The 22769-nt window shown below is 43.7% G+C and overlaps 1 protein-coding gene across 31 annotated transcripts in view; it reads left to right on the top strand.

Annotated features, from left to right (window-relative positions):
• The window catches only part of THRB (thyroid hormone receptor beta), a 461170-nt gene that overhangs the window by 412879 nt on the left and 25522 nt on the right, over nt 1-22769 (top strand). For all 31 annotated transcript variants that reach the window (XM_084987228.1, XM_084987237.1, XM_084987234.1 and 28 more), the window contains 3 exons: nt 5064-5164; nt 10894-11041; nt 14230-14435. In XM_084987228.1, coding sequence (XP_084843354.1) covers nt 5064-5164; nt 10894-11041; nt 14230-14435 — 455 coding nt within the window. The remainder of the gene's footprint in view (nt 1-5063; nt 5165-10893; nt 11042-14229; nt 14436-22769) is intronic.

Here is a 22769-nt window from a genome sequence, read left to right as displayed (position 1 = left end):
GAATTGCTGTATTGTACAACTGTAACACATAATATTGTACATCAACTATACTTTAACAAGAAAACTTAATTTTTAAAAAAAGATGTTTTCCTGACAATATAGATATGTATACCCCATGGGCCTTCACCAGGGAGGTGCATGTTTTAATAATTAGGGTTGCTTTGTTATTGAAAAGTTACCTTGTGCTTTATAAGTGTATGTTTCAGTGCACACACAAGCATACAGTTAAACATACTAATCTAAGGTGTAGAAACACAAAGTGTTACAGTGGTTATCTCTGTGGTAGAAAGTTGGTAGGTAAATTTGGTTTTTTGCTAACTTACGTCACAATTTTTCCACAATGAATTATATTACTTGTGTAATTTTTTTTAACTTAAAAAATCTGAACTAAGATACACATTGTTTTTAATTCCTAAAGACTGACAACTGAGGACCACTGGTAAATGTTACTTAGGTCCAGAGTATTTCTGAGCATTTTCACTATGACTCTCCCCCCAGTTCTACACACTTCTGAACTGGTGGGTTCTCTGGACACATAGCCCTGCTGGGGTGTTTATACTGTTTCTTCTTAAGGATGAGCTCCCCCAACATTTATTTGGAAAGAATTAATGCTTCTTGAGTTTTCCTATAGATTTTATTAGTATTTCTCCTTCAATTTGAGCCACAGCACATCAGCTACCTAGTGGACCTTGAGATTTGGGTTTATGATCATGTGAAGAGGAAATCTAACCAGCAAGCACAGACTCTTTTGAGTGTAATGAAGGGGGGGGGGGCTTGTTGTGGTGGTGGTTTGGTTTGTTTTGTTTTGTTTTGCTTTTGCTTTTTAGGGCCACACCCACAGCATATGGAGGTTCCCAGGCTAGGGGCAGAGTCAGAGCTGTAGCTGCTGGCCTATGCCACAGCCACGGCAACACCAGATCCGAGCCGCATCTGCAGCCTATACCATAGATCACGGCAATGCTGGATCCTTAATCCACTGGGCAAAGCCAGGGATTGAACCTGTGTCCTTATGGATCCTAGTCAGATTTGTTTCTGCTGTGCCAAGATGGGAACGCCAAGAGTGGGTTTTAGACAACTGAGCAAGGTGTATAAAATTCAGACTTCAACTCTCCACTTTTGGCCACAGCATCTTAACCAGACAGGCCTGGACATAGTGATTTTCATTTTTCTCTTGTGGGAACATGGCATTGCCCTTAAGCCCTCTTTCATCCTGTGTCACTCTAGTAAACCCAGTGCTCAGAGCCATCAAAGAAAGTGAGACAGAATCTCCTTGATTAGTGAGCATGCATGTCCCCAGATCATGAGGTCTTAGTGAGCTTGCATCTGGATGTCTTAGCCTTAATCTGAGCAGAATCTTGGTTTCTTTACCAAAATTCAATTTTTTTGAATGCAATTTTCACGAGACCGGAAGTTTGGGCTCCTGTGTCTGCATTACCACCTCTTTCAGAAACCCTTGCCGAGACCCTCAGCCTCTTCAGGCACACCTCCAGACTTCAAGCCTGTATCTGCAGGTTCCGGATTTAAGCCCCCTCCCTTGCATTTTTGCAATTGGCAGATAGCAACCATCCAGAGAGACTGTGATGCCATCCACTGGGAGAGTAGGTGCCAAGATGTGATCCTACCCTCTAGCCGGACCAATAAAACCTGGGGTGAACCAGAGATCACCATCTAAAGAAGGAAAAAGTTCATGTTACTGTGATACAGACAATAAAGGGCTCCGATTGGCGAAGCACAGGGTGCCCAACCTGGACTCAGGCTGAGGTGGGCAGGAAGTCTTTTCAAAGAGCTTCCCCCTTTTGCTGTGGATAACCCTGTCCCAGAACCTGCCACCTTAGAGGCAGACGATCTATCATTGTCCGTTTTCCCCAAAGTACTGAAAGCTTCCCCAAGAACCAAAACGTAGCTTTAGGAGTTGCTGTTGTGGCTCAGCGGTAACGAACCCAGCTAGTATCCATGAGAAGGCAGGTTCGATCCCTGCTCAGTGGGTTAAGGATCTGGTGTTGCCATGAGCTGTGGTGTCGGTTGCAGACGTCGCCTGGATCTGACATTGCTATAGCTGTGGTATAGGCCAGCAGCTGCAGCTCCAGTTCAACCCCTAGCCTGGGAACTTACATATGCCGCCAGTGCAGCCCTGAACAACAAAATAACAAAAAAACAACTTAGTCAGCTTTAGATCCTTGGCAGGTTGCCAGCCACATAGTCCTCCCTCCATATATGTTTGTTGCATGGAACTGCCCTCTTTTATTCTCCCCCTCTCTTTGTTTTTTAATAAGGGATTTATTGAGATATGTTTCACATGCTATAAAATTAACACATTTAAAATGTACAAAATACGTTCCCACAAAACAAGGGTTTTTCACTCAGTGGTTTTTAGTACATTCACAGAGTTGTGCAACCATCAACACTACACAATTCCAGAATATTTTCATTACCCTGAAAAGAAACTTTGTATCCTTTAGTGGTCATTCCCCATTCTCCCTCCCTCCAGGCCTTGGCAACCACTAACCTAATTTCTGTCTCTATGAATTTGCCTATTCTAGATATTCCACACAAATGGAAGTATACGATATGTGGCCTTTCATTTCTGGCTTCTTTTCATTGACTGTTTTCAAGGTTCATCCAGGTTGTAGCATTTAACAGTACTTTATTCCTTTTCATGGTTGAATAATATTCTGTTGTACAAATGTACCACATTTTGTTTATCCATTCATCATTTGCTAGAAATTTGGGTTCTTTCTACCTTTTGCATGTGTGTATTTTTTTTTATAAAAATGCCCATGCCCACGACATGCAGAAGTTCCCGGGCCAGGGACTTAACCTGTATCACAGCAGCGGCCTTGATCTTTAACCTACTGTGCCACCAGGGAACTCCCTGTTTGTTTCTACCTTTTGAATATTATGAATAACACCACTTTGAACTTTCATATACAAGTTATTGTACAGACACACGTTTTCAATTCTCTTGAGTATATATATATATACACCTCAGAGTAGAATTGCCGGGTCGTATGTCATGTTATGTTGAACCTTTTGAGGAACTGCCGAACTGTTTTCCAAAACACATTTTACATTCCTTTGAGCAATATATGAGAGTTTTCATTTCTCCATATCCTCACCAATATTTGCTGTTGTCTGTCATTTCTGCTATAACCATCCTAGAGGATGTTAAGTGTGATCCTGGTTTGCACTTTCTTGCAGTGGTGTTGATCATCTTTTCATGTTCTTTCCTTCATTTTCACCTTTTTTTCTCTCGTTGAGAAGTGACCCAGACTGGAAGTCCAGAACTCAGTTGCTTAGGCATATGCTTCCCAAAGGAGGAAACCATGTCTTATTTGTTTTTATAGTGTCAGCACCAAGCACAGTGCCAAGCACATGGCAGGCACTAAATAAATGTTTTCTAACTTCGTGAATAGATGAATGATTGGATGAACACACACATCATTCCATTCCCCTTTTTCTCTGCCCAGATCCTCCTCAGAATTCTCTTTATTCAAATCTCTGATGAGTTTTGAAACCCTTGAAGTGAACTCAACAGATGACTCAGGGTTTGCATGATGCAAAAGTAAACTAAGAAAAGCTGTGATATTTAAAAAGATAATCCTGCGTATTACCAAATCTCGCTTTGAACTCATTTCTCTCCCTCCCCAAAGGGACATTTTTCTAAAATAAAGTCTGCACACAGTAACTATAGAAAGGATTCATTTTCTTCTGTTTTCTGAATGGCTTTTTTTCTGAAAAGTAAGCCCTCAATGACCTAGTTTAATGAAGGATCTATGAAAATGTCATGGTAAAACATATAGTAAGTCATCTGTCATTTCAACCTGGCTCATCTTTTTTGAAACCCGCCAGTTTCCTGAGTCAAAGAACTTTGGAAGGACCATGACCAGGAGAAAGAATGATTTTGCTTCCTCGCTTTACCCTCTCCATCCCAACATATCAGGCCCTATTTTGATTTTTTTGGTCTTATCTAAAGCTCTGTGCTTCTATGGTAAACCATTGATACATATGAACCTGCATTTGCCCTTCTGAAATGGTTTTTTTGTGTGTTCAGACATGATATATAAGGAAAGGAAAGAAGCAAAGTCAGGTAGGAGGTAGACAGCTTTTGTCTGTGTTTTTAAACTTTAGTTTCCTGGGTCAAGGACTCTAAGCCAATAAACTAATAGTGCAGTAATAAAGAGAGTTATCATGGTTGGAGTTTCTCTGTTTCTTAATCAGTAGAACCTCCATTATTTCACACTAGCTGGCATTGTTGGGTTGTGTTATTATAACATCACAAGCGTGCTGAACCTCCTTTTTGTTTTTTTAATGGCCTTAACCATTCTACTTGAAGATAACTGTCTATTTTCAGGAAAAGATTGACAGAACTTACACTGGAGGGCTAGAATTCAGGAGATCTGGGTTTTAGTCTCTGTTGTTAATTTCTAGTGTGAGCCTGAGGAAGGCCAAACCACTGAAGGCCTGTTTACCTCAGAAGTACTTGCTCTCCTAGGACCTTTCTGGCTATCGAGTTTCCTGAATTTATTGCCTAGTGCCTTGATTCCAAAGTGGATCAAGTCTCCTAAGAATAAGTTCAGAAATAAGCCTTCTGAAAGAGACTGTGTTATCCAGAATCCAGAGCACCCCAGCCTCTGGATTGCAAATCCCAGCCTCTGTGCCACACCCATTGCTTCCAAGAGCCTCCAGGGCCTGTCCCCACCTGAACAAGCAAGAATAAGCACACCTGTTTTTAAGGTATTTGAATATCCTGGGCTGAATCTTAACTCTGTCACTGTGAGCTAAGATCCTAGAGAAGGATAAGATACTGAGGAAGTGTTATTAAGTCAGGGAATGACTTTTAAAATGTTTTCTTGATAAATGTTTCATTTACCTTGGATTTTTAAAACTAAATGACCACGAGATATAAACTACAAAGCAAACATTGTATTAAGATGTATAAAACAGTTCAGTCTTGCCTCTTCCCTCATCCACCTTCCTCCTGTCCTCTCCTGATCCCTCCTCTTGGCTGTGGTGACTTTAGCATGATACTGTTTTCTCATATTCCTCCTTTTCCCCCTTCACAGGCTACATCCCCAGTTACTTAGACAAGGACGAGCTTTGTGTGGTGTGTGGTGACAAGGCCACTGGCTATCACTACCGCTGCATCACATGCGAAGGCTGCAAGGTAAGTGGCCTGGGGCCAGTGAGCCCAGAGCTCAGCCCAGATCCAGTCCCTCCCAGGATTCCTCCAGAATGCAACCCTAATTTAAATTCAAATTAGAACCAGATTCCAACATTCACAGCCTATGCTCATCCAGGTATCTGGTTATCTTCTTCATTGTGGGGCTTGTTCAAGAACTGAATTTATTTTTTTTTTTCCAAAACAAAAATAACTAAATGAAGTTTTGTGAGATTGTGATGTCTGGTTTTTTTAGACAGGGAGAAAATTGATAAAATGAGAATTTGATTTTAAAAAAAAAAGTCTCCCTTTGCATTTGAAAATGCATACATATTGTATACCACGGTATCATCCTAAGAAATAACCATTTCTCCTCCTGTTTTATCTCCAGTGTTTGAGGAGACAGGGTTCGCTCCACCACAGACTGTTTGCCAGGGTTAATCAGAGTGAATATGCTCACTTTTAAGGGTTCCATTAGGGAGTATCTTTGAGGCTCCTTAGATTCAATTATGTGCTGAAATTATCCAAATTGGCTTTCTGCACAGCCTGCAGTCAGTAAGTAAATTCTGGTCATCTATCGGCTAATTACATGCTTTCCAGACCTATCTTTAGGAGATACTTGACAAGAATGCACCAGTGATCAACAGTCAGTTTATTTCCTGAAAGTGAACTTGGGCTTACCTACCTACATCTTCATTATCAAAATGAAGATGCATTTCTGGCAAACATCTTTTGGTGGAACAACCTAGCCTAGAAAATAAAGTCCACTATAAAGGTAAATAATGCTTAACCCAGTGCTAGATTCAGTGTTCTGCTAATGTTTTATAAAGGAGGTAGTAAGTCACAGAAAGATTTTAATTTTTTATTACATGTTTTATTTACCTTTTATATTTAAAACTAAATTGTCACAAGACATAAACCCTAGAGCAAAAATCGTTATTAAGGAGTTCCTGTCGTGGCGCAGTGGTTAACGAATCCCACTAGGAACCATGAGGTTGCGGGTTCGGTCCCTGCCCTTGCTCAGTGGGTTAAGGATCTGGCGTTGCCGTGAGCTGTGGTGTAGGTTGCAGAAACGGCTCAGGATCCCGCATTGCTGTGGCTCTGGCGTAGGCCGGTGGCTACAGCTCCAATTGGACTCCTAGCCTGGGAACTCCATATGCCGTGGGAGTGGCCCAAGAAATAGCAAAAAGACCAAAAAAAAATCGTTATTAAAATTTATAAAACAATTCAGTCTTCCCTCTTCTGTCACTCACCTCATCCCCTCTCCTCCCCTTTCCTTCCTGTAAATACCCTCTTTTCTCCTAATCTTTGACCCTAAACACCAAAACTCAAGTTAGCTCGATTTCACACTGATGTGTCTCATTTCCCTAGTGGAAGATTTTCCGTGCAAACGCCCTACTTTTGGTGCACAAAATTAGGAAACACTTAGCCTGCTGAAGTGCTGAAATGATATCTCCATTGGGAAGAGGCATTTTTAAGGTCTGGTTTTTGGAATGTGAGGGAATGTGTTCTCATTCACCCAGACCCCTTTGATCTAGAATTTGTAACCTTTTAACAAAGACTGGGCTAAAGGTTGCCATTACATCTATGAAACTAATATCTTAAGGAGTTTAATGTAATTAACTACAAATAAATTGTGGCTGTTTAATAATTGGGAAACTTGCCCATGGTCTCTTGAAAGCCCAACTTCATGGGATTGATTTGAAAGTAATAAAACTGCATTACTTTAGATGTATCCTCTCATTCCAAAAAACTCAGTAATTCAAACAGGCCTTTTTTCTAAATTAGCCCCAATTCATAAGGCTTTAACCTACCTGATTAGGCAGCACTGAGATTCTTTCAAATCAGTTTTTAATGATAAATTTTGAATACTGGGAGAGATGCTAATGAAAATTCCATTTGATACTCAACTCCCAAAGTGACTCTGAAGACCGCATGTGCCTTCAAGAGGACTCAGCGCTTATTAGTGATTGACTTAAACAAAGGAGAACCAAGCCTATTAACCCGTGCCCTTGACTCATGCATGCCTTCACGATGGTCAAGAGCCACTGGCCTCTTTTCCCAAGATCACAGGATGTTTGGGGCCTGATTCAATGGAAGTCTACTTAAAAGAATAAATTGTGTAGCAGAAAGGGAGGTGCTTTTGTCACAGATTAAAATCCTGTTTCCCAGATTGCTCCAGTCATAAAATCAGAAAGCCTTCCTAGGGTGGTTATACAGATCATTCAATGTAAGGATAAAGTGCCCTTTAAAAAAGACAAAAGAGGGAGTTCCCGTCGTGGCGCAGTGGTTAACGAATCCCACTAGGAACCATGAGGTTGCGGGTTCGGTCCCTGCCCTTGCTCAGTGGGTTAACGATCCGGCGTTGCCCTGAGCTGTGGTGTAGGTTGCAGACGCGGCTCGGATCCCGCGTTGCTGTGGCTCTGGCGTAGGCCAGGGGCTACAGCTCCAATTTGACCCCTAGCCCAGGAACCTCCATATGCCGTGGAAGTGGCCCAAAGAAATAGCAAAAAGACAAAAAAAAAAAAAAAAAAAAAAAGACAAAAGAGGTGTTCAAATGAAACACAGTTTTTAAAAGTAGCCAAAGATGAAAAAAGTTACTCTTCACATGGTATTTCTTTTAACCTATAGTTTACAACTATTTCTACCCCATCATTGCAATGTGTAGAGGGAGAATCTTTTTTGCCTGTTTTTTCCCTGAAGACAATGGAAATTGGAGATGTTTTGTCTATTGCGATGGGCCAGTTTTTAAGCATCTTTTGTAGAGAGAACATTGATACTGCTCCACAATAAACCACTTTTTAAAGAAAGACTCCAAAGTTTTTTGACAGTTGCCCAAATATTGAACAAGGAGAATGACACCTCCTTGTAGCCTGGATCAGTGCATCATTTTGGGCCACTAAGAAATGGATCCAGTTCTCAAAATGCAGAGAAACATGGCTGATATCAATTTATAAAAGCAAAACCTTCGCTTACCAAGAAATCATCAATGAGATAAGATGTCCTTATTCAGTCCCTGGGACATCTCTTCTGTCAGCTCACCTCTAAAAAAATTCTTTTGATAACTAGACTGTTAAATATTTTCTGGCCAAGTTCACTTCCGAAAGTTAATTTTTGTCACCTTTTAAAATTAAGGGACCTACCATCTTTAACATTTACTCAAATGAATTGGTCCCTCATGTGTCAAATATGCTTTTATCATCACTTAGGAGAGGCCGACATCTTTAAAAGAATTTGGTCCATGAAGTGCCCAAGAAAAGCCAGCAAGAGAACCACAGAAGAGATGGCACTGCAAATAACCAAGCCTGCTACCTCAACCTTTTTTTTTTTTCCTTTTTTCAAAATAAGCCAAGTATAAGTTACTCACTCATTCCTTCTAAAGGATCACAGACTAGCCTTTTTGGAGAAATGAGCATTCCTGCCATGTCTAGTGTATCACCTCATTCTCTCCCCAGTGTTGTCTGACTCCTCAGTATGCTCTCACCCCCCAGAACAGCAGCCAATGTGAGACTATGGATGAGAAAAGATCTCCCAACTTCAGACTAATGATTCCCCAGCTTCCAAGCAGCAGTCAAAGGCTCACTGGAGACCCTGGATTTTGGTGTCACACTTTTAGGGAAACTTGGCCTCCTCCAGGAAGGTTATGCTACCTGGTCCCTCCCCTTCCCTGTCTATGACATACATATGCCTTCTTTTGCCTTTCAAGCAAGTGTAATGCCTGAAGGGTGGATTGGATGGAGGGGGACAGAGGTAGAGGAGGGGTGACCAGAAGCTTGGTTTTTGCTCTATGCAGGCCCTGACATCCAAGCCCTGGCAGCACTGCCTACCCTGAACACCCAGGAGACACCACCGACATGTCAGCAGCTGCCCCGTGTGTGCTTTAGCGAGTCTTATGACCATATGTCAATGTCATTCAAACGAATGGACTCAGTATTTAAGGATGCAAACCACCTAATATGGCAGTTCTTCTATTAGAATTTCAGCACTAGATCAGGGATTTGCACACATGCCCCAAGACCAAGTCTGTGAGTTTGTCTCAGTTATTTTTTTTTCTTTTCTTTCTTTTTTTTTTTTTTTTTTTTTTTTTTGCTATTTCTTGGGCCGCTTCCGCGGCATATGGAGATTCCCAGGCTAGGGGTCTAATCGGAGCCGTAGCCACCAGTCTACGCCAGAGCCACAGCAACGCGGGATCCGAGCCGCATCTGCAACCTACACCACAGCTCACGGCAACGCCGGATCCTTAACCCACTGAACAAGGCCAGGGATCGAACCCGTAACCTCATGGTTCCTAGTCGGATTCATTAACCACTGCGCCACAATGGGAACTCCTGTCTCAGTTATTGCTGGCATTTTTCCATCTTATTCTGCTTTGCCCAATATAAAATCCTACCTTTGACCTTTTCATTATAAGGAAGAGCTCCTGTGTCTGAGGGAGGAATATACAAGTGGAGTAGGTACCTCATCAAAGCCAGAGCAACTTAAACAGGGTAATTAAAATGTGGACTTAAATCTAGATCAACTGCCATTTCAGTCCCACCATTTCTGCAATAAAGTTAGAGGTCCTTTTAAGCTTTATTGGACAACATCCTTCAAATTTTGTTTTGCTAGATGACTTTGGGCAAGTTCCTTCACCCATAAACCTCTACGTGTCTCCACTTCCTCATCTGTAAAAAGGGATGATAATATTAAAAATGCTTGCCTCATTAAAAAAAATAATGTGTCTTGCCTTGCTATTCTATCAAAACTGTTTTTTGAGGGGTGACTGAAAGGGGACTATTTATAATATGTTCATCTAAAACTTTTAAATAATATAGTAAAATTGGTCTCAATTTATATCATAAAAGCAGTTAAATAAATAAGATTAGGAGTCCAACTCCTTAGTTCCAGGCCGAGTTCCAGCATGTACTTGCCATGCAATCTGGGGCAAGTGATTTAATCTGTCTAAGGCTTGGTGCTTTAATCTCCACAGCGGAGATATTAAGAATACCTACCTCAGAAGGTTGTTGGATAAACTAAGTTTCAAATGGCAGTTAATGCATCCATTTAAATACCAAATGATTAAATTATCAATTAATATTGCATCACCAGTATCCGACTCTTTTATTCTCCAGTATAAAGTATAACAAACCTCTTCACAGCTTAACTTTGCAATACAAGTATGGCACTCTATGAAATAAAATAAAATAATTTATTTATAGGATTCATAAAAAAATAAACTTGAGATTTTTCCCATTCGCCTTGAGTAAATGCCAAAAAGATGTTGAGATGTTGACTCTGTAGCCTCTGACATCTCCTTCAGCTCTGACTTATAATTCTTTAGATTCACTTTGGGCCAACTGTCCTATATTTGAATAGGTAGAACCATGGGCTGGTACACAGGTAAGGTCCAAATAATCCATCACAATTAGGAAGACACAGGGAGTTCCTGTTGCAGCTCAGTCGTAACGAACCCAACTAGTATCCATGAGGACTCGGATTTGATCCCCAGCCCCTCTCAGTGTGGATTCAGAGTTGCCATGAACTGTGGTGTAGGTTGCAGATGCAGCTCAGATCCCACGTTGCTATGGCTGTGATGTAGGCTGGCAGCTGTAGCTCTGATTCAGCCCCCAGCCTGGGAACTTCCATATGCCTCCGGTGGGGCCCTAAAAAAAGCATTTAGGAAGACTCAAAATGCTGGAGTCGTTTATTTCTAGAAAATATGAAACTGTTGTCTTGGGTCTTTCTTTTTCACATAGGGTTTCTTTAGAAGAACCATTCAGAAAAATCTCCATCCATCCTATGCCTGTAAATATGAAGGAAAATGTGTCATAGACAAAGTCACCAGAAATCAGTGCCAGGAATGTCGCTTTAAAAAATGCATCTACGTTGGCATGGCAACAGATTGTAAGTAATCTTCTTCCTTTGCTTCACAGTCAAAGAGTGTTGACTGGGGGAAAGATTGGTTCAAGGAGATGGACCAGGCAGGGAGGAAAGCGGGAGCCCATGTGGACAAGGAGAGGGCACCCAGCATTTCCAGGGACCCTTCCTGCCAGCCATGGTTGGGCAATTTCCATCCTAACAAGACATCCAGACAACAGGTGAGGGACAGAGGTTAAATTGTCCTCCTCGTGCTTGTAGGATGGTCAGCAATATTCTGTTTGCACGGAGGTTACAGATGAGGGGTCTTGAGAAGGTGTAATTTTCCATGCAACATGCATGGAGAACTGCACGGACTGGTCCTAATATTTTTTTCAAAAGCACAGACAGTAATTTATCTTATGGACATTTTTGGAATTGGGGCACTGGCAGAAAGCATCGTGTTCAGAAGTGTCTAAAGAATGTGAACTTGAGTGCTCGTGCATGATTCATTCTGCAGTTGGTTCTTTTGTTATATTTTTAGCCATAAAAACATTCCAAGCTGAAGTCGTCCTACCCAGTTTTCAAAGTGCCACAGCATATGGTGGCGAGATTAGCCGTTGGAGTCTCTTCTCCCCACACTGTGCAAGGAAGGGATTTACACCAGTCACTTTAATTAATCTAATCATTAGATAGGAATCATGTCATTCAGAATGTGTGGCCTCCCTTTTGCCAGGCATCAGGGTTAATAGGCTCTAGTGGCATAAATTTTTTGCGCTTCAATGAAAGATTTTAACTTTTAGTTAACAAAAAAGAAAAGGAAAAGGAAAAAGAATGCAATGAGAATCCTCATGAAGAGGGAATAATAACAGCTACATTTATGTGAGAAACAGGGTTTTCACAGGTAGAACAAAACAAATCTGTGGAATGTTCTGGTTTGCCCACTAAAGACAGAAGGAAAAAAAAATTTTTTTGGCATTTTTAGGGCCACACCTGGAGCATATGGAGGTTTCCAGGCTAGGGGTCAAATCAGATCTGCAGCTACCAGCCTACACCCCAGTTATAGCAACACCAGAGCCGAGACACATCTGTGACCTACACCACAGCTCACAGCAATGCTGGATCCTTAACCCACTGAGCGAGGCCAGGGATCGAACTCACATGCTCATGGATGCTAGTCAGGTTCATTTCCACTGAGCCACAGTGGGAAGTCTGGAACAATCTTTTAAAAAGGAGGAGGGTTCTGTCAGGGCGTTAGGCTGGAAACCCTGGGTTAATCCCACCTCTGGCTGAGTTCTTTGTCTTTCTCTTTGAAAGGCTTTTAGCCGTTGCCAATAAAATGCCCGCTAAGGTTCTGTGAAAATGAGTGGCCCACTGAGTGTCCGCTGCATTGTTTTATTGAGCAGTTAAAGATTTGCATGTTGATGACATTTTAAAAACTCAGTGTTAATCTACATGGAGTGGAAATTAATCTTGAGTGCACCTCTGGCTTGTGAGGCATTCGTTACAAGAGCTCAGCTTTTATAATCAGAAAATCTGCTGAAAACCCAGGGCTGCCATCAGGCTAGCTAGCTCTGTGACCATCAGACTCAGGTTTCCTTTGTGTGAAATCATCGTCCACCTCACAGGTGGTCTTCAGGATTAAATTAGGTAATGCACGTCCGATACCATGTGCACCATGGGGAGTGGGGCTGCCAGTAAAGCTCATTCTTCATCTGCCTTTATGAACCACAACCACAATGATTTAACAGGGCTCATCTATCCTGCTCACGTTTGCAAGTGCCTACCAGACTTTGATGACCCAGTCACATCTATGTGACCTAGGGTTTTGTTATTCTGTTTGTGGATTCGCTGGGCCCCTTTGGTTCTCTTCCTCTGCTACATTTGCTGATTTTCGTTTCCTACCAGGTCACACCTTCCTCAAGAAATGGCCTCAGGACTGCACTTGGGGGTCCTGGGTCTGGCCCTGGCTCTGCTATGAACTTGCTGTGACTCTAGACAGCTCATGATCTCCTGGGAGGGAACTGGACTAGATTGGAGCTAAGGTCCCCTTAGTCATAAAATTATGACTCTATAGTGTTAAACCTGAGTCTTTCCATGCCCCTGAGAGCTACCAAGAGTTTGGTGAAATGGCTTCATTTTGAAAATCAACCCCAGAAGTACTGGTTTCTTGTTACCCGCCCTTCTTATTTCCCTTTTGCATATATGATAAAAGTCATGGCTCTATTTTTAGAGCATGTGTGGATACCCTGCAAAATTGTTATTATGGATCTCATTTTATACGGGAAGAAATGAAAGCTCAGAGAACCTCAGTAACTTGCCAGAGGTCACACAGCCAGAATGTGGTAGTTCCAGGATTCCAACCTGGGTCTTCCTAGATTCCAAAAGCCTAGGGTCTTTCATCACCTTTGAGGGTTGACTAGGCAGAGAGAAATGCAAAGGGAGTACCCATGAGGCCTGAGCCAGGCCCAAGCACACCCCAGTCAGCCTTCAGGAAACTAACAAAGAGTTACATTCCTGTTTCCCCTAACAAAGGGATCTTCAGCCTCCGTTTACTGCTCCAAAACTTTTTTAACCTTAAGTTCTTTTTTGTTTTGTTTTGTTTTTTGTTGTTGTTGTTGTTTTTTTTTTTTTTTTGTCTTTTCTAGGGCTGCTCCTGCAGCATATGGAGGTTCCCAGGCTAGGGGTCTAATCGGAGCTGTAGCCGCCAGCCCACACCACATCCATGGCCACTCTGGATCTGAGCCTCGTCTGCGACCTACACCACAGCTCACGGCAACGCCGGATCCTTAACCCACTGAGCAAGGCCAGAGATCGAACCCGCAACCTCATCGTTCCTAGTTGGATTCATTAACCACTGCGCCACCACGGGAACTCCAAACTTAAGTTCTTACTAAGAGCTATTTGGTGGCTGAAGGGGAGGAACAGAATCCCTAAGAGTGAATTCAAATGACTGGCTAGACAGACCCGCCTGTGCACCTGTGGGTAGGATGGGCTTGACCTGTCTCTGCATCATTATTTAGGGTCACCCTCTACGGAGCTGGAACGCTCACCGTCTCAATACCCCCGCTTCGTTTTGGAAAGCTAGCTAGACAAAACGAATTTGGCACTGGGGCTCGTGGTATTCGGTGGCTCAATGGCAGTCTTCTGCCAAAGGAGAAATGGCCCAGGGTGTCCCTGAGCCAGCTCTGCCAGGTGTCTGGGGAGTGTCTGCTCTGTGTCTTCTCCGCCCCCAGTGGTCCTGGACGACAGCAAGCGCCTGGCCAAGAGGAAGCTGATCGAGGAGAACCGGGAGAAGAGGCGGCGGGAGGAGCTGCAGCGATCCATCGGGCACAAGCCAGAGCCCACAGACCAGGAGTGGGAGCTCATCAAGACCGTCACTGAGGCCCATGTGGCCACCAACGCCCAAGGCAGCCACTGGAAGCAGAAGCGGAAGTTCCTGGTAAGGCCCCACCCCTTCCGGTGCCGCTTCTGCTTCTGTGCGGTCCGCCCTCAGAACCTGAGCTGCTGGTGTCACCTCGGCATCTTCTGGCAGGGAGGCTTCGACTGCGCTGGGTCCGGGGGGCTGTGTTGAGTGCAGAGCCGGGGTTTGAATTCAGGACTGTCTGAGGGCAGAGGCTCGCTCAGCCTTCTCCTGCCTGCGAGTCACTGAATTCCAATGCACTTGATTCCACCAAGTTATCCTTTTGCTGTAAGGCTAGCCCTGTATCAACTAATTAGCAAAATCCTGTACCTGCCAGCTTTCCCTTTTTATACCCATTTCTTCCCTCAGATGCTCATTTATGTACATACTTAGTCCCCTAAACTCACTCCAAAATACCCCCTTTACAGTCACCCCTAGGATGAAGTGACCCACCTCTCTCTAATGTATTTTTGTGTCAAAAATATAGACGTCAGGATGTGGAGTTTAAAATAAATGATATTGAATCCAGAAGGACAATGGAAATGGGAAGTAGGGACAGGGGAGTGGGGAGTAAAGAAAACAGGGCTTTCCAGACCCTTGGGATATCAGTGTTCTTATAAAGACTAACCATTCTGAAACAGGAACAATAGAAGACATTTAGATGGCCCTGGCCGAGTGCCAGGTACTAGTTTAAGTGCTTTTCACATATTGACTCCTTATGTCCACCTTGTAGGTGGATATGGTTAATATCTCCATTTTATAGAGGAGCAAACAGAGGCAGAAATGTTAAAAAGACCTTCCTGAGGTCCACAGCTAGTGAGCAATGATGAAGGATGCAGCCCAGCTCCAGGATCCATACTTTTAATCATCACACTGGGCAACTTGGCCACAAGCACAAACCCAAAGAGCCTTGGAAAGATACAACATCTTTGGAGGGGCAGCCTCCTGGTGCCTTGTTCTTGCATCTTCAGCCCTACCCTGGCATTATCTACCAGGAATTAAGAAACACTGATTTTGGATAGAAATCCATGTTAACCCAGTATATTTGGGGCACAGCAAGATAGAGTGCCACCTTAACCCTATATGAAAATCTGTCCTGTCCCCAAATGCATCAGTCATAAATCAATGTTGTGGGAACCACTTCTGACCTAATTTCAAAGTAGTGTCCAAACTCCAAGAAAGGGGGAAGGTTTGGGACACAGCTTGGATGTCCCCTAGGGAATTTTGTAATCCAATCTTCTTTTCTTCCAAAAGAGAATGGATACTAGTCTAACTAAACTAGTTTCAGTTGTCCATAAGGTGTTTCTTTCCAGACTCTAAAGATTTGTTCTTTTATTTTAAAAAAAAAAATTATTGGAGTTCCCATTGTGGCACAGTGGTTAATGAATCCAACTAGGAACCGTGAGGTTTTGGGTTTGATCCCTGGCCTCACTCAGTGGGTTAAGGATCCGGCGTTGCCTTGAGCTGTGGTGTAGGTTGCAGACATGGCTCAGATCCCACGTTGCTGTGGCTGTGGCGTAGGCCGGCGGCTACAGTTCCAATTAGACCCCTAGCCTGGGAACCTCTATATGCCAAGGGAGTGGCCCTAGAAATGGCAAAAAGGCAAAAAAAAAATAGATGAAAAATTTTTTTAAATTATTAAGCAGCTATTAGGTGCCAGGAAATGGTAAAACTTAGGCACCTTCTAGTGGAGGTAAAACTCAGCCTTCTTCCAGACAATGAGGGCCAAAAAAAAAAAAAAAAGGCAAGATAAATGCATACGGTGGTAAGTGTATAGAGGAAAATAAATAATCTAATGGACAGAGTGACTGAATTGGAAGGAGGGAGAGACTTCACTTCTCTAAATAGGGTGGTCAGAAAAGGTGTGTCTGAAGAGGTAACATGTGAGTTGAGAAACCAACTCTTGGGTAAAATAGAATCAAACCTCTGCAGGCGTCATGGTATCTTCAGCCAAAATAGCATGATTTCAGAGTTTCTGCTGTGGCTCAGTGGTAATGAACCCAACTAGTATGCATGAGGATCTGAGCTTGATCCCTGGCCTTACTCAGTGGATTAAGGATCTGGCGTTGCTATGGCTGTGGTACAGCTCCGATTCGACCCCCAGCCTATGAACTTCCATATGTCATGGATGAGGCCCTAAAAAGACAACCAAAAAAGATAGCATGATTTCCAGTAATTAAAACCAGCCAGGCCTGCACCTTTAACTCAAAGGCTCCTAAGGCTTTTCATCAGTCTGACCATCTATAGAAAGGACCAAGGAAGATGTTTCACAGAGTGATTTGCCATTAGTTTTGTTTCAGGACCATGAGGTTATCCAGGCACAAGAGGTTTTCCTTCAGGAAACTGATTTTTACAGAGCCACTGCTTCACCCACCAATCTCCCCACCCACTGCAGAGCTGGTGTGAAACGTGTATCTTATAGGTCCTTGATGTGTTCAAGGAAGTGTTGAACAGATCTGCTTCTCCAGGACATTTTTTCTTAGAGGGGAGTGGGGGGAGACAGAATGTCTCCACTGTCCCATCTGTCTCTACAATGAACTTCGTTTCTATCAGCCAACCCCCTTCTGTGTCTGGGCCACCCCTGCTCTCCTGGAGAAGGACCGTGTTCCTCCAGCACAGTCACTTCAGTGTCTGTCACCTGTGTGGTTGAAGCTTGAGGTAGCGTTCGCCGAGATAACTGCCAGTCTTTCCTTCTCTCCTCCTTGTCTTCATACACCATTCTCTCCCAGGGATTTGGGCTGGTCTGGGATTCCTTGAAGCAATGGATTTGGACCCAGTGATTTCTAAGGCTGAGTCATAAGAGGGCTTACAGTTTCAGTTGGTTATCTTGAGGAGAGACACCACCCAGTCTCTCTGAGGGAAGCCAGCTACCATGTAAAAAAAGTCCTACTGGAGTTCCCATTGTGGCTCAGTAGTAATGAACCCAAATGATATGCATGGGGATGTGAGTTTGATCCCTGGCCTCGCTCAGTGGGTTAAGGATCCAGCATTGCTATGAGCTGTGGTGTAGGTCACAGACTAGGCTCGGCTCTGGTGTTGATGTGTCTGGGGCATCAAGGAGCAGCTGCAGCTCCAGTTCGATCTCTGGTCTGGGAACTTCCATATGCTGTGGGTGCGTCTCTTAAAAAAAAAAAAAAAAAAAAAAAAAAGTCCAACTACCTTGAGACCACCATGCTGAGAAGCAGCCCAGGCTAGCCATGTAAACAGGCCCTGTGGAGAGACTCCCAACCAACCAACCAGACCAGGCACCAGAGATGTGAGTCAAGAAGCCCACAGAGGATACCAGGCTCTGCTGCCACTTGATGAGGGACCCCGAGTGGAACCACCAGCTGAGCCCATCAATGCCTAGAAAGCTGAGAGACAGTGAAAATTTGTTGTTTTAAGCCACAAAGTTTGGGGGTATTTTGTCACATCACAGTAGATCTCCAGAACAGAAGCCAGTAAAAATTTGTAAAATGGACTATCCAGTTCCACAGGCCCATCGTCAGAGACAGCACACTAATCCCTAGCCACTTGACACATTGACACACACCCCCATAGAAGGGTGGCTCAGGATAAAAAATTCAGTCTTTTTTTTTTTCTTTCGTAGAAGACTGGGTATTGTTCATTTGGCAGTTGTCTTACAAATTGATGAATAAGTTCAATAACACACACACCCAAAAAAGCCCACAGGTTTTTTTGCAGATATTGACAAGCTAATACGTACACAGAAATACAAAGAATCCAGAGAAGCCAAAACAATTTGGGAAAAGGACAAAGTTTGAAGGCATATACTTTCTTTTTTTGAAAAAGTTCACTCTTTTGAGTGGTGATTTATTCCTGCAAGGAATTAAAGACAGCTTTGTGGAGCTCCCATCATGGCTCAGTGGTAAACAAACCTGACTGGTATCCACAAGGATGAGGGTTCGATCCCTGGCCTCGTTCAGTGGGTTAAGGATCCGGTGTTGCCGTGAGCTGTGGTGCAAGTCGCAGACACAGCTCAGATCTGGTGTTGCTGTGGCTGTGGCGAAGGCTGGCAGCTACATCTCGGATTCGACCAGCCTGGGAACCTACATATGGCAAAGGTGCGGCCCTAAAAAGACAAAAGGAAAAAAAAAAAGACAGCTTTGCTACATATTATCCATGTCCTGAATTGGTTCTGCACCAAAGAATTTGCATCTCCTCTGTGGCTGATACCACTTTTTTTGCTTACAGTGCTGCTATGTATATTGTTTCATTTATTTTTAAGAAATGATGGCCCATGTTGTTCTGGAAAAGAATTTGAAGAGACATATTATGTTAATAATAGTATAGTTATATGTTAGTATAGTAATATAGCATAAGAGATTAAAAGTAACAGTATATTAATATATCTTAAGGGATTCAAAGGTGTTGGTTGTCATAAGAGCTAACAGTAGTCATTTATCTGAAACGAATAAGTTACCTACTCCCCAAAAGGAGCTTCTGAGAGTTCCCTGGTGGCTCAGTGGGTTAGAGACCTGGTGTTGTCACTGCTGTGGCTCTGGTTATCTGCTGTGGCACAGATTCAATCCCTGGCCTGGGAACTTCCTCAAGCTGCAGGGGCAGCCAGAGAAATAAAGGCACTTCTTAACCATTTTTCTCCCTAAGACTAGGGCTCAAGTCATAAACAGATTGGTGGGTTGACCTCGGTTTCAGGTCAATGTGTCTGTGAAAATAAGGGTCATTGGCAAATAAGGAACTTTTGCAACAGCCATACAGACTTTCACATCCATTCTAAAACTACTACCGAAAGTGTATAAGTCATATAGTTTTCTAGTTTTCTCCAATCAACTCGAATCTCTGATGGCACAGAGGTGCCAATTCCTGTGTGATGACAGTGATGATGAAAAGTAGATGTGGACAGAGCCGGGGCCAAGGAGGAATGTGGCACCCATCAAGTGAAAGCAGGGTCTCTCTGCCAAGGTAACTCACGTCCACACCTCCCGGATGTGGGATACATAGATTCGGAGTCAATCCCCTGCTAGCAACGACATTGTATATGGACCCAGTCTATTCCCCTGCTCCCCTAGTTCACATCCAAAGGTATGGTGCTGGATGGATTTTCCACCCAAAATGTGACCATCAGAACTGGAGCAAGCCTGCCCTGCTTTTCCCTGGCAGAGCTCACAGTCTGATGTCACACATTCTGGATGGGAATAGCCTCAGAAAAGGGGCACAAGCAGAAGGGTGAGGCAGGACGGGGCATTTGGACACGTGTTCTGTGCAGACGGGTCATCAGATAAGTGCCGTCAAGTCAGGAAGGCTTCTGTTGCCCCAGATGACTCTAATCACACAGAAGTGTGGGCTATAGTTATGTGCATAGAGGTTGGAACCAGACAGTCTGAGTTTGTTGCTTGCCTCTGTTGCTTTTTTTTTTTTTTTTTTTCATCTTTTTGCCTTTTTCTTGAGTCATTCCCGAGGCACATGTTTTTTTTTGTTTTGTTTTGTTTTTTTTTTCCATCTTTTTGCCTTTTTCTTGAGTCGTTCCCGAGGCACATGGAGGTTCCCAGGGTAGGGATCTAATCGGAGCTATAGCCACCAGCCTATGCCAGAGCTATAGCAATGCAGGATCCGAGCCGAGTCTGAGACCCACACCACAGCTCATGGCAACACCAGATCCTTAATCCACTGAGCAAGGCCAGGGATCGAACCTGCAACCTCATGGTTCCTAGTCGAATTTGTTAACCACTGAGTCAAGACGGGAACTCTGTTGCTTTTTCATTATGTGACTTTGTGTAAGTTACTTTCTCATCTGGAAGCTCAGTTGCCTTTAAGCCCTTACAGGGGTCTAAAAGCACTAGATATGGGAGTTCCCACTGTGGCTCAGCCGGTTAAGAACCCGAGTGGTATTCATGAGGATGTGGGTTCAATCCTTGGCCTCTCTCGGTGGGTTAAGGATCCGGCATTGCCACAAGCTGTGATGTAGCTTGGATCTGGCATTGCTGTGGTATAGGCCAGCAGCTGCAGCTCCGATTCCACCCCTAACCTGGGAATTTCCAATATGCCGCAGGTGCAGCCCTAAAAATAAATAAATATAAACATATATATGTGTGTGTGTTAGTGCTGGGCGTCTCACTCACAACCTCACACAGGGTTACTCCATGTGTCATCCCTCCCCCCACGACACATACCTCTTGTCCCTCCTCATCCCAGAAAAAGGAGAGCCAGCAGTAACATCCCAAGCCCAGGGACCTGTTTGTCCACCATCAGCAAGGTGTAGGGAGATGCCTTAAAGTCACTCAGAGGAAGTCCCCGTCTGGCCCCCTCCCATCTGCATGTGCCAGAGACGCTAACTAAGAAGCCCTCAGCTCTGAGACAGCCACCTGCAAAGAGGTCATCAGGTGGCATTTCCTACTCACCTTGAACACTTCTGATGAAACAGTCAAAGCAGAAAGCCCTGGTTCATCTGGCCTTCTCTAGGGCTGGACTGGGGTAGAAGTTCACCCCTGCACACACCCCCAAATATCCTTCTATACATCTCCCCCAACCCCTTCCAATGCCCTAGAGGAGCCGTGGTATATTCCTTATGGACCTTTACCTCACATCCAATCCATCGAAATCCCTGTCCTTGGCTACTGGACTACGTCTTGAAGGCTCACTCTTCTCCATCTCGACTGCCCCTCTCCCCCATGGTCCAGCCAACTTCATCTCCTGCCCAAACCACTGCTGCTGCTCACCTGTCTCTTCCCTTGGCTCCCACACCCTTTCTCCACATAGGAACCATAAATCTCAGTGTGCTGCTCCCCTGCTTAAAGCCCGTCAGTGGTTTCCCATTGCATTTAAGATCTACCCATCTCCTCCAGGACCCACAGAGGCCCACCATGAAGGGACCCTGGCCTGCCTTCCATCCTTTATCTCTTGCCATCTCTGAGCCTAACCACATGGGCCTCCTTTCTAACCTTGGGACTTTGCACTGGATTTAAATGTTCTGTGCATCTATGGAGGAGTGCCTTCTTGATATTCTTCAAGTTAAAGTTCACAGATCACTTCTCAAAGGGCCCTTGGCTAACCACTCCATCTCCTGAGCCCCATGTATTATGTCACCTCCAACCTTATCACAAACTAAAATTCTTCCATGAGAGTATTCTTTTTATTTATTGTCTGTCTTCCTTCTGTGAATGTTCCTTGACAACACATTGTTTACTGCTGTTACCTCAGCATCTAGAACAAGGTCTGACTCCATAGTAGTCGCTCAGTAAATACTGGTTGAGTACATGTATAAACATACATGTATTCACTCACTCTGTCCTCCACCACTTGGCCCAACGCCTTCTACAAGGTAGGCAAAAGTACTTAAGGCAGATTCCGGAGTACCCGTCATGGCTCAGTGGTTAACAAATCCGACTACGAACCATGAGGTTGCAGGTTCGATCCCTAGCCTTACTCAGTGGGTTAAGGATTCGGCACTGCCGTGAGCTGTGGTGTAGGTCACAGATACAGCTCGGATCTGGTGTTGCTCTGGCTGTGGTCTAGGCAGGCAGCTTCAGCTCCAATTCGACCCCTAGCCTGGGAACCTCCATATGCTGCAGGTGCAGCCCTAAAAAGACTAAATAAATAAATAAATCTATAACAAAAGTAATGGTAATAAATTCCTAAATGCCAGGTGAGTGATTACATGGGTGACCCTGTGATTCAGATGAGGTAGATATCATTTCACACTGAAGTAATCAGGAAAGGCTTAGAAGAGAAAATAGAATTAGAGTTGGATGGGATCCAATATATATTATTTTAAGTTGCTGGTCTCTTAATTTCAAATGCCTTTCCAGTATCCTGCATTCATACTCTCCTCTTGTCACAATTGCTAGTTTTGGTATCATATTTGTGTGTGGATGGTTTCCTGCCTTTACATGTTTGTCTTTACCAGGGAGCTTTCTCATTTTGTAATTTTCTTGTTTCTAGTCGTGGCCTTTTCTTTTCTGCCTAGAGAAGTTCCTTTAGCATTTGTTGTAAAGTGGGTTTGGTGGTACTGAATTCTCTTAGCTTTTGCTTATCTTAGATTTCTCCCTCGACTCTGAATGAGAGCCTTGCTGGCTAGAGTATTCTTGGTTGTATGTTTTCTCTTTCATCACTTATAAATATTTCATGCCATTCCACTCCCTTCTGGCCTGCAGCATTTCTGCTAAAAAAAATCAGCTGATAACTTTCTGAGGGTTCTCTTGTATGTTATTTGTTGCTTTTTCCTTGTTACTTTTAATATTTTCTCTTTGTCTTTAATTTGGTTAATTCAATTAATGTGTCTCACTGGGTGGGATTTGGAATTGATAGAGATAAAACAGAAGTCAGGACGTTGAAGAAAGCCAAAGTCAGGAGGGAAGGCGGGCCTGAGATGGGAGAGGCAAGGCAGTTCTGGGAGGAGGTGTCAAGAGGTGGGCT

This window comes from Sus scrofa, chromosome 13 (assembly GCF_054392235.1).
Source record: "Sus scrofa isolate SSC_HxYL_T2T_F1_AM1 chromosome 13, Sscrofa_HxYL_maternal_Yorkshire_Landrace_v2.0, whole genome shotgun sequence".
NCBI lineage: Eukaryota > Metazoa > Chordata > Mammalia > Artiodactyla > Suidae > Sus > Sus scrofa.
Note: the sequence above shows the minus strand (reverse complement) of the source record. Positions and strands in the feature narration are given on the sequence as shown.